The sequence below is a fragment of the Andrena cerasifolii genome, chromosome 7 (assembly GCF_050908995.1).
Source record: "Andrena cerasifolii isolate SP2316 chromosome 7, iyAndCera1_principal, whole genome shotgun sequence".
NCBI lineage: Eukaryota > Metazoa > Arthropoda > Insecta > Hymenoptera > Andrenidae > Andrena > Andrena cerasifolii.
The window spans coordinates 4677953-4693519 of record NC_135124.1 but is presented as its reverse complement, the minus strand read 5'-3'; the positions used below and the strand labels follow the sequence as shown (position 1 = coordinate 4693519).

At 44.3% G+C, this 15567-nt stretch overlaps 1 protein-coding gene across 1 annotated transcript in view; it reads left to right on the top strand.

The window, feature by feature from the left end:
* Positions 1–7879, top strand: part of LOC143371179 (protein pangolin, isoforms A/H/I/S) — a 128129-nt gene extending 120250 nt beyond the window's left edge. The window contains exon 5 of the mRNA XM_076816126.1: positions 7733–7879. Coding sequence (XP_076672241.1) covers positions 7733–7879 — 147 coding nt within the window. The remainder of the gene's footprint in view (positions 1–7732) is intronic.
* The last annotated feature ends 7688 nt before the right edge of the window (positions 7880–15567 follow it).

The following is a 15567-nucleotide window of genomic DNA, read 5'->3' as shown; positions in this document are numbered from 1 at the left end:
CTAGGACAGGTCCCAGCGACCGGCTAGAAACAGATGCACATACTTCTCCCTTGCTCTCAGGGATCGGCGGGCTCCAGCTACCGCTGATGGAGGGGGAACCTCCTACAAGAGCGGTGGTTATGTGTGCGTGATAGACGCACGCAGGCACAGTTCACGCACACATGACCACCGCTCCTGTAGGTGTTTCTCCCTCCATCAGCGGTAGCTGGAGCCCGCCGATCCCTGCTTGCACTAGTGGGGCCGCCGTCGTTCGCCGCGACCTGTCGCAGCTAGGAGATCCCGCCTTTACAGGTTAAATCAGCGCCGTTCAGGAGTTGCCCGTTGGGCAACAGATCAGGCTGCCCGGGGCAGACACGAGTCGGCGGTGAGTCAGTCAGTCATGACGCCCCTCCTCAGGCAATACGGTACGGATGCCAGGATGAACAAGGACCGTCGCGTCGACTCAACAGTGTTACAGCGAATTCGGTACCTCACACTGACTCCGCACTTGTGCCAAACAATGACTTGGACTGGTTGATTCTTATAGAACTGTCTTCCTCTCTACCAGAAACAACCAATCCAAGTCAGTTTCTGACACCAGTGCAGAGTCAGTGCGAGGTACCGAATTCGCTATTAGAATGAACCTACTAACGCATACCTACCCACGCATCTGCGAGTCTATACAACCGTTCCTCCCCACTCCGCTGTAACGATAGCTAGCGTCACTGCCCGTAGGTTTGCCCACAGCGTTAGCCCTGGGCAGTGGCGGGTGCCCTTACCCGGCAAATCCATAGGCAGAACGGCGCTGAAATAAATGGTAGAAAATAATTTAACCTGTCGCTCGTGATTCCTCAAGAATTAAATTAAACCTGGTTTTCTCAGAGACGAAGTTAGCTACCCACCAATATGCGACTTAAAAACCTAAGCAACTCGATTCGGGATGTCAAGTAAACTGAAGGTAATGCTTAAAGATCCTTAATCATTAGAATTTCTTAATCCAAGTACTGATCGTTTCGTCAGTAGCTGAATTGCTCCTGGATGCAATCCAAACTTTTTTGCAAGCTCCGTTTAAGTCCCTGTACTGACTCAAAGACAATGGAACCAGTTAATTTTCAACCCTGGTTGCGAATTTAAGATAGAAGCTGTGGAACTGAGCAAGCGATCTGGGAGGCTACGCCTTTAAATTGAAACTAATTTAAGATTGGATCGTGGATTTTGCCGAGTATTTGTTTCTCCGTTTCTGATTGCACCCTTCGTTCAGTTACAAAGTTTATTCACGACGCGCGAAATAATTCGTCCAGTTATTTTTACGCCGCGAAAGCGTCTTATTCGCCCCTGTGATCTGTATTCTCGTTTGAGCTACGCATCTTGGATGGTCATGTAATACACGTAAATAATCGGTATGTATGTGTGCGCGTGTATATTCACCCCTGGAAAGCACTCGGCTGCTTCGTTATTGCGCTATTGCTTTCTGCTTTATTGCACATTAAACAACGAAAATTTATTTTACAGTGTACTACATAAGGGAGCACGACCTACCACGTAAATTGTGCGAACACGTTTGTTTTTGCTTCCGCGCTGTAAAAAGGGTGTTGAATCACAGTTCAACTCGTGCCTGTTCATGAGAATTTGTAGTAGATACAGTTTCCAGGAGGAAAGGGATGATTCAAGAGTCCTCGTAGAAAACACTGTAAGTGCCAAATATTAAATTCTATACTGTAACTAGCTTTTACTACTCGGCTTCACCCGAAATTTACATTCTGATTTTATAAAAAAAAATTATATTTATTATTTTTTTTTTGTGAAAATAGTCACATTCATCTGGATTAGGTAGGCACAATGAACTGGGACACATTTCGTGATCCCAGAGTTTACTGTTGGAAAGTATTTAGGCCACAGACAAATTAAGGGGGTATTCTAGTCTAGACACTCGTTTTTGAAGATATTTGGAAATTAATTCCGGAAAACCTATCGCACCTACAGGGCAGGGATTTTGTGCACATATTTAGTAGTGTTCGAACTATCAACACAAATTTTTGGAATGCGTTATATTGAAATTTGTAGAAGTTACACGCCGAAGCGTAGGTCATGTCATCAAAAACCGGCCCCATCGGGCGCACGAATTGCGGGGCCGGTTCTAGTCATCTGAAACGAAAGTAGAATACCCCCTTAAGGTACTACCATTGACACGTAGAATATTTTCCGACAAAAATTTCTTTTTGTATCTTCTTTTCTGCAAGAACTCTTCAAGTCATGTTTGACTGTACATACTATCCCACCTAAGAGTAGACTTGCGCCACTACCGCTTTGCGGCCGACCTGCGCAGCTCCATCGTTTCAGATACACGCGATTGGTCGTAGCGCTTTCCCTGCCGGTTTCCTGCCAATCCAACAGCATATCCCTGCGCGGAACGAGTCTACCAAATACATGCTAACTTGAAAGCTTCAATGTTTTTACAAATTATTGTATCGCGAATGTTGCGCAGTGTACGTTCACGCGAGACTCAAAAAACCTTACCCCTAAAAATGTCTCGTCAGCACACATTGCCCGTAATATACAAACGTCCGTTCGCCTCATCAACTAGCGCAAAGTAGGTACGTGATCGGTGTAGCCATCAGCGTCCAAAGTAACAGGCTTACAATTAGATTCTTAGCGATGAACCTAAACCCAGACCTAACCCAGGCCTCCGTCACATTGAATTTCACTTACTGAATAGATCCTAGGATCTCAGTCGGCGTGTACACTCGGCGTCTATCATCGTGCTTAATCGAGGCGTCGCGGGCTGGCCGGCGCAGCCCGTAGCAACTGTCCCGATTGTCGATAATTCGATTAATCCCGCGCAAACCAGCGATGTTCGCGCAACAATCAGGCTTCTTCAGCCCGCCTGGCGGCGTAATTTATTGTCCCCCCGCGGATGTGGCCGGCCCGCGGCCGCAACCAGCTACCGGGGCGACATTTACGATGACCGCTGGACGGTCGATCCTAGAAAGAGGACAATACAGAGAGAGAGAGAGAGGCGGCGAGAAGGGGAGGAGTGGGTAAGGGAGGACGAGACGAGGCGAAGCCGCGAGCACGTTACGCTCGCATGATGTATCTCCGGTATGTATGCAGATAATGGATGTGGGGGAATACAGTCGGACGTATAAAGACCCCACGCAGGAGATACGACGGAATGGAGGCCATCTCTTCACCCTCCATCTCCTCCTTGTCACCCCTCTGCTCTCCTCCTACACGTTGCCCTCCCTATCTTTCTCTCTCCCTGCCTCAGCTCTGCCGAGCACTCGTTCTTGTACTCTTCCTCGCGTCCTCTCCGTCTCTCTCTCTCTGTTTCTCTACCCCCCCCCCCCCCCCGCGCCTGCCCCCTTCCACCCCCAGTGTGGCTGCACTCGTGTTTATATATAGGAAGCAGAAGATCAAAGAGCGAACCTTCGCTTAGCTTAGCATCAACGCCGCTCCGCTTGGGGAACCGGCCCATCGTCGCCGAGATAGCTTGGGTTCTGCGGATGATGACGATGGGTGGTAGCAGCGATGGTGGTGGTGGCGCGGTACTGACACTACCTTCTCCGAGGGGTTCGGGAAGGACAAAGTTACCGATATAAATGTTATGTCGCGGGAAAGCGAGAAAGAGAGCAACAGCTCCGGGTGGGCGAAGGGCGCGGGGGGTGGGGGGCGAGTAAATGGGCGGCGAAGTCATTGATCTAACGAGTTGCACACATCCGTCGGAGAGATCTCGAAATTGAAGCAGACACATCGGGCTCCCGGGATGCTGCGAGGCTGCTGGCTACTTCATCATTTCTAATTTTCTTTCGCAATCCACTCGCTCGAAAAGGATCGTGCCTTCGAACTTTCAGAGGAATGCTTTTTCTCTACCTATCGCTTCTGCTGGATCCGCCTGCTTCCTACCCCCCGCGAATCTGCATCGCTTTAATTGTCGTTGCATTTCAGATCCGACGGCGTGCAAGGGCTGATAAACATGATGGAAGGCGGTTGGTATCGATGAGTGACGGATAAATAGGAAAAGGTCGGATGAAAATGCAATAAGTCTTTTGATTTTTCATAGTAACTATGTGCTCCTTTCGAGCTCGGATATAATAGAGTGTTGTTTATATTCCTTCGCCCGGGGTTTCTGTCTGTGTGCTTTTCTCTGCGGTTCTTAACTGTGAGTAGCAGTACGTACCTGAGTGCGCATGCGTATACGTTGGTGTACATCTACGCGTGCCTTTGCGCATGGAATCCACGTGACGTTTAGAGCAAGCGTCTATAATGATCAGAAGTAGTGTAGGAATCGTAATTTAGACGTTTTAAAGACACCCTTGTAATGGTCACATTGCATACGCAGTATTTAATGGACCTGAGACCCTAGACACGTTTGCAAATTTAATGTGAAATGCGTTCTCTCGTAACTTTAATATGGAATAGATTTATTACGGCCATGAATTCCACATGATCGTAAAATACCCCCGCCTTCGCTTCGGGCCTAAGAGATATTAAGGACTCCATGAAAACACATTTCACCCCTTTTCACCACACCCTTAGGGGTTGATTAGGGCAAAATCGTGAAATTGGTTTTTAGGCATTTATGTTGGTAACCTTTGTAAGTAGAAACCAAGTTGATAGGTAATAGGGACTAAGAGATGTTAAGGAATCCGTGAGAACATAGTTCACTCCTTTTTACCCCCTTCTGGGATTTGAAAAAATCCCTTCTTATCGAGCGCCTACGTCGCAAAAGGAATATACCTACTCCGCGAATTTTATGTTTCTACCGTCAGCGGTTTGGGCTGGACGGTGATGAATCAGCGACACAACGATTATATAAGTAGATAGATTAACGAAACAGAAAATTTCATTTTTCCTTTGGGTTTTCGGGGACATGAGATATTTTTTTTTTAAAGTAACTGTTACAGTGTTGTCAAATTAGTAGAATTTTTAGCAGACTTGTGACATCGGTTTCTTATTGATTATTTTGTGACTTTAAAGAAGAAATACAGAATCGGGGACAAATGATTAGCTTAAATTCAGAATTGGGGACAAATTACCGAGGACACAAATCGTGTTCCGGGGACTGTCCCCGGAAATCGAGCACGAATGGTCGCCTTAGTTTAAAAGGCATGAATTTCATGGTTTTCAACACAGACACAATTTAGTTTTTTGCCTTCTTTTATTATCGGTGTACTATCACGGCTACAATCATATTAGTAGTATAGCTAGGCCGGTTCTAACCCAAATTTGAATTTTGAGGGAGGGGGAAATCCAAATTTGGATTTGAAAATTTTCGAAATTATCCATCAAACATCTATCGTACCACTTTGAACGTGCATTGAACAGATAAATGTTCTATACTACTTACTCATGTTCATTATCATATTATTATGATTACACTATTTATGATGTAACCAATTCTGCAATTAACATTCTTTGAAAAACTTACGATGCTCATATTTGCACCTGTTAAAGGTTTTATGCGCGACAAATTTCCATGCATACAGTTAGTAAAAAAGTATTTGGACGTTTTTGACATCCCATAACTTTTTTAAAATTATTTTTTTTATATATATATACCAATTGTAAGATCGGGGAAAGGTATTCACCTGCTAGATGCTCCATTGTTTAATTGTCTGTACACAGTTCCCTACAATTCTTTTTTTTATTTTTTTTTTAATTTTTACTTATAATTTTTTAATTTTTTTTTTATTTATTCCTTCAATGTCTCTGTCGTGGCGACACGCCATACCAAAATCTAGCCCAACGAGGCGTTAGAATCGTACACGCGACGTAAGGGATGCGAGTGACGCCGCGTTTTTGTAATCGCGGTTGCTAATACGCGGTGAATATTATGCCACTGGCGCGGTTCAACCGTGCGTGAATTTCAGTGGGAATTAGCTCCCATCGCAGTTGGATTAGCTGATAATGGGGTTGTAACACATGCACGTCTGCACTCCCGTTTGTTTATAGAGTGTGCTCGGAACGGTGTTACGTAAGTTGGATATTAACGTGAACTTGCCGGGCATAATCAGACGCGCTGCTATTATTCGATATCAAATCGGCCGCCATGACCATCGAGTCGTGCTGCGTGCGCGGCATGCTTTAACCTTTCGCAGTTAAATCGGTAATTCGATTCGTCAATCTCCGGGAAAAATTCATTTACACCTGCGCCGCAAAAGTGATTAAACTGACTGCGCTCGCGGTCGGCAAAATGAAAACTACAAAAAAAAAGCGCCCGAATAGCCAGAAAATTGAAAATCAACGTTTTAAATCACTCTGCCACCCCGCTTTCCGTCTGTTAATCTTTGCGCGCCGGAAAACATCGATTTGCCTCGAAATGTACAACGCGCGGAATACCTACTGTCAGTAATTTTATTTTTCCCTGGAATCTATTGCCTTTCAATCATTTCAATTACTGTTCAATACGATTGAAGGATCGCCTGTTCAAATTTTCATATTCTATTACGTGCTCAGAGTTTTCCAAGTTTTAACTCGCTATATAAATTTGCGTAACATTATATGAAATAACGTAACGGCAAAGATAACTTAATTTTTGCAGTTTTTTAACATAAATCTATTTTTCAAAAATCGACTTTCTTTTTCACTTGCATCGTCAATTTATTTATACTGATATTTCATTGTTTACAATGACCCTCGTTCTGAATCATTCGAAATATTAAATCGTAAAGAGCCAAGCTAAGCTAATGTTATGCCATGCTACGTTTTATAAAAAATAGCTTCAGTACATTCTTGTGGAACCGTTTCCACTAAAAGCTAAGCTAAAACAGCATCGCAGAGCTTAGCTTGGCTTCCCGGTGGATTCCCTGCTTTAATTTTTTATATTAACCCAATATTTAATTTTTACCGATCAGACTATTCTTTTATACTCATTCTACTAGTACATACAGTGCGACAAAAAGATACCAAGAGTGTTTATTTGGCGTTGTATAATTTCAACAGAGAAGGTAGTAAATAAATAATATTTTACGTTGTTTTATTTAGAAACATAACATTTATTATTAGTACAAACAAAAATGATTTGCATTCATTTGTTAACAATCCAGGATTGTGGGAACCCGTGAATAGCTAAACTCATCTAAAAGAAAATAAATTTTCTATTAATGCAGACAGAGTATGATAAAAGGTCCAAGACTCTAGGTGCTTATAGTCATGGCCGTCTGTAGTACAGGCCAGACACTACGATGCACAGTGGTTTGAATAGAGGAAAAAAGTAATTTTTTGAATGTTGAATACACAGAATTTTTTCAGCACAATTCCATAGTAGGATAGTTGAAGCACCAGAAGCAACAGGAATTTTCTGTAAATACCCTTAATTTGTAAGGAAATTATAATATGAAAGTTGGGGAACAGAACACCTGCAATTTTGAGTTACAAACGCGCTATCTTTCGAGTAGAATTTCAACTGTCTGCAAATTAAAAAGAAAAACGCATTATCGATAGTTGGGGCCAATATCGCATATCACTAACTTGGTCTTCTAAAATTCTTCAGCGAGTTGCGACGAAACTCCTGTACCTTACCGAACACTAGCGAACACAAAAGTGCATTATACCCCGAAAGGATTGATTTTAGAACCTACATATTATTGAATAATCATTTTTTACTCCCCCCATTTTTTACCCCTAAAGTCTAAGCTCCTTTTTCTTTAAACACCCTCTATATATGGTTACTGAACGCGCCGTCCCTGATTATTGATTTCGCACTACTCATTTTAATACCAAAGCCTCGAGTCATCAAACATACTCGATGCAGATGAAGTTGGTCCAACGGCAGAGATGCATGCCGCGCGAGGGAAAAGCCTCGGAGCAGCAGCAGACGCTTGACTACGAGGCGTGCAGTAATCCCGTTAAAATGTTAAAAATAGAGACACCTCTCCTGTTCTCGGACGATCAACCGTAGAACGACGTTACGGTGATCGCACCTGCGTCGCTGGCTAATTAAGGGGGGAACCTTATGTAAATGGTCTGTTTTTCAAGAATTTTTTTTTGGAAAATGTAATGCGCAGATTGATTTAAAATTTGAAATACCATTTATTAACGTTATAATGTAAAAAAATATATTTTTTATAAATTTTAATTGTTAATAATAATGGTGCAATGGCGGCTTGAAAATGGCATCCTGTAAATTCGCCGTGCAGTGTACAATGCACAAAAATGATCTGAAACAAAAAAATCAAAATGGAATAGTTACTTTATGCAAAAACGCTCAGCATGACATTTTTCTTTTATTAAAATTTTCAAAATTGCAAAAATGGCGAAGTTTTGAAGAAAGAAACGGATTTTCGGTTATGAACAATTGTTAATAACAATATTTTACATAAAAAATAAAGAAATCGGAGCTCGTCATGCTGAGGCCAATTATTTATAGAATATATATGCCAAGTTTCATAAAAATCGAGTAATTAGTTTTTGAGCTACGTTGCACGGCATGCGAAATTTTGCGTTTCGAGAAAAATGCGTTTAAAATTTGAGTAACAGAAAAATCGTAATTCATTTTGACTTACCGCAGTTTTTTGTTAATCTGCGATTCCAGGGCCATAAAATAGATCTTCCTCTTCTTCAAAAACTTGTAACTCAGCCGTTTTTTCTTCTTTTCGAGAAGCACAAGCCTCTTTGGCCCAAGGAAGGCTGCGGCGCTCCTGCTGTTGAATACGGCGTTTGTCCTCATTTTCGGCAAACCTTTTGCTCTGCTGTCCAATTACTATGCTAAGTTGTTGCATTGTTTGAAGGACAAACGAAAATCCTTCGTTAAACAGGCCGGCAGCCAAAAAAGCAGCTATTTCAACAATTTTAATACCGCAGTTGAGATGTTTAGGTGCTAAACGCCAAACGATAGCGTTAAAGCTCTCGTTAGCATTTTGCGTATGTCCACCTAAACATCTCTCTAACAAATCATCCCGTGACAAGTCTTCATAAATTGGGCGAATATGTTTTTGTACATCTTCGTGTAATGGAGGTGGATGATCAAATTCTTGCCCCGAGGCTTGTGCGACGCGCCACTTACACCACGAATCGGCGCCGGGGGGACAATCGTCGTGCTGCGGTTTTTTATTTGTCGAAGATAGGTGATGAAATGTTGCCATTATCGCCTTTCTCATCTCAATCACAGAATCACTGTTACGCCTAATAGCGAGACCGTAGTATTTTGTTAATTTTTTTATTAACACGTCTGTCAGTTTTCCTTTTCCTCCTAATTTTGCACTCTTTTTTACATTGCGCAACCGACTGCCCATCCTCTTTTCCACATGTCCAATGCACTCGTTCTTTTTAATTTTGAAATTATGACCATACGGTTCAATATCGAGTATAGCCTTGAACGTCTTAGCGTCACCGTCTCCTATATAATTACTGTAGCGTACTCCGTGTAATTCTTCAGAGCGAAGAAACATTTCAACTACAGCATCTACTTCCATCTTACCCGAAGACCCACTGTGATTTACTGCACAATGCCCATCTTCTTTGTGCTCTAAATATTCGGGATTCTTTTTATCGTTTTTATAAAACGTACATATTTGGCAGTAGCTACTTTTCACCAATAAATCGATGACTTTCCCCGTGTTATAACCGATGAGCGTCGTTACACCGTAGTGTGAAGAAAATCCTCGCTTTTTCCAAGAGCCGTCTCCAGATACTTTGAGTCTTGTCAAGGGTTGTTCCTTTTTTTCATTCAATTGTTTTTCTTGTTCAACAGCTTTGTGACACGTGTCATTATACATTTTTTGCGCTGCGGTATGTATATGCTGTATAATGCCGTCATAAGCACTTACACTCAATTCACAGCCTAAATCCATCATGCCGCAAAATATATTTATTCCTTTACGTGCCACGCCTAGTAAACGCATCACAAACACAATTCTGCGGTTAATTTCGAAACTATTATTTAGAAATGGTCCCGAATTGATTAAAACAGTTCCACACGCACATGTAACGGCGATTTTAAAACCTAATCCACGGCTGCCTGTTTCTCCATATGTTTGTTTTTGTTTACACGTTTTGCACACAGAAATATCTGATATTGCACTAAAAACACTTATGAATTCTATAATTCGGTAACAATGTGTAAAATTAATAATTACATCTGCCGACGTAGCTTTTATTTTCTTAGCAGAAGAGCTCGTTCCTTCGCCTCCGCTCGTCTTTTCACTTTCTATCTCAGCACTCTTAAATTCGAATTTTTTAGGAGCTTTTCGCCGTCTGGGACGATTCGGACGATAATTTGGATTATTATCTTGCAGCTTTCGACTCATTTTCAATTTATTCGTATATATTCGTATAAGGCTCTGTAAACGACCGATTTCACTCAAGAGACGCTGCTGAACTGACAATGAGCGAGGACCCCTCGCCGAAGGGGCATCTTTTTCAAAACCGTTATACACACAAATGTACACGTATAGACGCCGAAAAAGGCAGTGCTATGGTGGGTCTAACAACTGGTGTACATTAGTATAGGTTTTAACACAGTTAGAAGGGACAGAAAGGCCGAGCGCCCGACGAAGGCCGACTACCTGAGCCGCTCCGCCCAATACAACCGTTCACTTTATTTTGAAAATAACGTACAAGAACATCTCTGATCACTTTCTAACTTTTCTACCGTATTCCTGAGGAAATTTCCTATCGATTTAAACAAAAAAAAAAAAATGTTCAAAAATTTCATTTTACACAAGGTTCCCCCCTTAATGTAATCACGATGAAAAACAACTCGATATCGAATTTGACGAGGCAGAAGGGGGGGTGGGTGGGGGGTGAGGAGAGCGTCCGGAGCGCGTCGCGTCGGCAGCGCGGAAAGCTGCAAAGAGAGAGGGTGAAAGAGGGACGGGGTGGGACAAATGGAAAGCACGAGCCACAAAATATCTACGACAAGTTTGATCGCGTGGATCGCCCTACGCTACAGTATAACTAAATATCGTTAAACAACGACCATCGAATTCGGTCACGTGTCCTACATACACCCTCGTTGTTTCTACGGTTGTTACGATTTATGCGACGGTAAAAATCAGGACGGCAATCGCTCCGCGGCGATCTGAAGGATTTTTCGTTAATTAGAAACCGCCCCGGGCCCCGCGGAGCGCGCACAATCTACCGGTGACTGGTTCCGTCGTCGAAACCGTAATCGCTGGATTAATTTCGGGTGAAACTCCCGGCACTCGTGGAACTCCGGCAGGATTCGCAGCGGCTGCGGTTGGGAAAGGGGGTGAAAATAAAGCGCCTCGAACACGGGGGTTGGAGTGGCCGTGCTCTGAAGAGGCTGGATTTTAAAGCTAAATGATTACGAAGGGCTCCGCGGCGGAGGGGCATAGAGCGTTTCCCTACAAAATGGAGAATAAAATAGTTACACGCTTGTATTTATTCATCCCCCGGCGCGAATTCCATTCTGCCGATTCTGGCCGATGTATTCACCGTGCTCCGCCGGCGAAATGAATGGTCGTACAGATTCCGGCCGCATGAATCGGGCCTTTTAACGGCCGCTGGAAGTTTTCTCGCTTTCACGGGACGGCGAATACTTTTCGCACGCGTCTACGACCGTGCAGCCGACCCCGGCGCCGTCGTTAAAACTACCGTTTCAAGCGGCGTTCATTTAAAGGCCCCGAGCCGTGCCAATTGTTCGATCTCGTTGTACGCGAGTAATTCTTGACTAATGAGCACAAGAATGGCCGCAGTCTGGCCCAAGAGCACGCGCCACCAGACGGGGCCGGCGCGGCCCCGCGAATCGGAAAGTTGAAAAACGCGCAACGACCTCTGTAAGTGTCGCGCTCGCCTCGGGGTGGGTGGGTGACGACGACGCGTGGCGCGAAATTTAGTCGCGGCGCGCGTCGCCAGTTGGCGAGCTGAAAATCTCACCGCGACCGGAACTCTCCAATCCCGACCATCCCCGACCAAGGAATACCCGCCGGTCTACCTCGCAGCCAGGGCGAATCGTTCGCCAAAACTGTGCAACGCTCGAACGGCAACCGCGGGGGATGGGTGTGCGCGCGTGCGCGCACACCTTGTCTGGAGACCGGGATCGCTACGACGTGCTAATTACACGATGTTCCGCGTAACGAGATGCGGGTCCCGAGGGGGTTGCCCTTTTCGAATTAGATGCCAGACAACCGAGAGGCGGAAGGAGGAATGTTAGTCAGCAGCCCTAACTGTTCCTGGTATAGGTATGTGTCTCTCCTCACCCACGTTTCTGGGAACGAGAGGTGCCCTCCTACGGCTCTCTCTGCCGGGGCCACTTAAGCGTGATATCCTTTTTCTGCGGCCCCCTCGATGTGTGTTTTTCGGCCGTCCCACCGCTGCCAAAAATTCACATTCGGGGCCACCGAAATCACAGGCTGTTAGCCCGAGAAACGCGTCGACCAGGTCAATCCGGCCCCACGGGTCCTCCTCGTAGCCGTGTAATTTATAGCGGAAGAGCCTCTCCCCCCCCCCTCCGTCGCCTCCCCCACGAACTTTCCCTTTTTCGCTGGCCCGCTCGTGCGCCTCCATCCACGATCCTAAAACGCACAATTAATGCTGGCTGTCACGGCTACTCTTGGGCTCTGCCTAACCCGGACCTAACCCGGCCCAACTGCGGTAGATCCCCCGATTCATCGGTTCCCGCTGAACCTAGGCGCACCGTTTCCTCCAGAGACTCTTCCCCCGAATTCCGTCGCTCCTCCGCCCGCATAGTCTCTGTCGCCGTGCGCTCTGACATGGTAACGATGCACTCCAACGCTAACCCTGACTCTACCCGCGGAGACTCTATTCCCATTGGCTCGCCTCTACCGATGCCTCGCGAAATTCTTTGCCGCGCTACGACGTTTAATCCCGAACGATGCCCGGGACGACCCGAGCTTTCGTTCAAAGCTCCCCGGTAGGAGAATGCCCAGCGAAAATCCGTTCAATTAAAAACGGCCCCGTCTCGTTTGCAACGGCAGAGCTCAAAGGAAACCCGCAACGATAAAGGGCGCGATTCGATCGGCGGCATGCAATTTCCCAACACAACGAGATTGCTTTTCCCGGTTGAAAAGAGATCCAGGACCATTCAGAGTCGCGGGGGATTTTTGAGTAGGTGGCCCCCGGGGCCCACTCGAAGCCGCGCACGGCCCTGACCGGCCCTCTCGGAGCCGACAAACAACCTGCTGCTACCGACACTGCCGATGGAGGTCGCGTATTACCCTCTATTAATATCATAATATAAACATAACTCGCATGTGCGAGTCAGCGAGCCAACAAATGGGCTGCACGATGAAGCGAGACGCTGTTACACACCGCAAGGGAGACGAGTGTAGCCGGGTTGATTTTCTGGGGTCGATCCCAGGCTGAAGAGGCGCACGGGAGAGGGGAGCAAGTGGCGCGTGATGAGTAGGGTGTGTTACACGCACATTATGCGAGGTCCTGCCTGTTCCCTCCCCTCGCAATTCTGATCCTGCAAACGCTCGCCCCCTCTGTCCTACTCGTTGCGCGTTTTATATATCGATGAACCGTCGAGGGTTACAACTATATCGGGTAATCGTTCCCGCGTACGGCTAACCCTCGAGAAACGGCCGGTCGGCTTCCCGCTTCCGGGATGCTTCCAAGCCCAGGCGGGGCCCGAATTCACTTGTTCTCATCCACCAGATGATGGATTTATTGGATGATCGTTCAAGTGTTTTAGTTTCTTTATCCCCCTCGTAATTTGCGTTTCTCTCGTACGCTCGGTGTGCACGTGCTCTTGCGGTCGAGGGAGAAGTGACTGGCCGGGGAAAATTATTTCAGAAACAACTTGTTACAATGGCGGCCTGTTGGGAACTAGAAAAAGATACAAGTGGTGGGATGGAAGATTTTACGTGTTTAATAAAAGAAGTAGTATAGTTTTCGTAGGAAATATTCTGTACTTGGGAATTTTTCCTTTTTTCTGTGCGAATTTGTAATTGAAAGTGTAAAGTGATCATGGTGTATTTGTTGATGGATAACTGAAGTAAAAAGGTAGGAATGAAGGTCTGCTTCTTGGGAAGGCTCTGAGGAATCCTGAAAGAATCTGATATTAATATTTATTGCTATCACGCTTTGGTATCCCATTCCGCGATATTTTAGTCATTACGTATAAGAAAGCACGTGTCTCTTAGATCGTTGTGTTCTCAAAGCAAAACAGGGGACTGTCGCACAAAACTTTCGATGCTTCTTTCTGTAAAAACATAAGGGGACTTTCCTGTCTAGAGCCCTAAAAAATAGGTGATCTTTAAGAATTAATTAAAGGAAAACTACTATATATAATTTAATGGGACTTTTTGCATTGTATGAAGGGTGTCTTAAATTATAGAAATATATTTTTTGTTTTATAATTAATCAATGCAGATGGCACTGGGGAGTCGTCAAAGTCAAGGTGTCAAAAAATTCATCCAAATCTGTGGGACCCGTATCTCCAAAAGTTATTATCCGATTCGACTGAAACTTTTTTATTTTGAAGAATATACTTCTGGTTAGGGGGAAAACCAGAAAAAATTACAAAAATTACATTTCTTTAGAAAACAACGGCACTTGAAATTTGAAATCAATTTTTCCCTATATTTTTCATCCTTTCAACGCCTATGAAGATGATAAATTTTCAATTTTTTGTATTTTTTTCTGATATCCTTCCTAGCCAGAAGTATATTCTTCAAAATAAAAAAAGTTTCAGCCGAATCGGCTAATAACTTTAGGAAATATAGGTCCCAACGTTTTGAGAACACTGTTTCGAGAAAAACGCGTTTAAAGCTTTACGTGGGCGCCGAGTGGCCCATGCATTTGCCGCTACTCAAATGCCTATAACTTCGGGGATTTTACGAATTTCAACAAATCCTTTTAAACACGTACTCCTAAAAGATTGAACATTCACAAAATGAAATAAAAAAAATCGACTTTTAGACCGGAGCCTCCCTTTAGACTGTTAATGCATACCTAGCTTGTTGACTTGTCTACAAGACACTCAAGTGCGCTACCCACTTCGACCCCTTTTATTCTTACACCGCTATACCCCATCGAGGCACACAGGTAATGGAATTTCTAATTACAATAACACCGGCTTTTCTGGCGAACGTGCTGGTTCTACGGTTCCTGTCACAACAAAATATCTTCTGCCATGCGTTTATTCTGTCCGCTAATCATGACAATGCCAGCCTTGCCATAATTGAAAGTGGAGGGAGCTTTGGGCAAATCATAAAGGTTAATACGAGTTTCGTCTAACCTCTAATACCCTGTTAAGGAAGGGGGTTATACCTAGTCAGGCGGCCGAAAAGTGGCGAATGTTTGTGATTTTTTTTTGAAAAATCGGAAGCATCTATTTTTACAAAACTTTTTGCACTTAAGAGAGCAACATTTAAAGAACATTTGGTAATTTTTTCGTAGGAAAATATTTACGTTTATAATAAAATAACAAGCGACATCCAAGAAGCCTTTTTAAAAAGTTGTTTTTGCGGTGCGCACTGCCGTTCGAAACCAGATTATCTAAAATCAAAAAACAAAAAGGATTTCGTTAGTATATTAATGTTTCATCTGATTGACGGAGGGAATTCATGAAATATTAATTTAAAACAAACTGCCGGCTATTTAAAATTGAATCACCTGTTTTCGGCCGTCTGACTAGATATAACTCCTTAAAGTAGCATG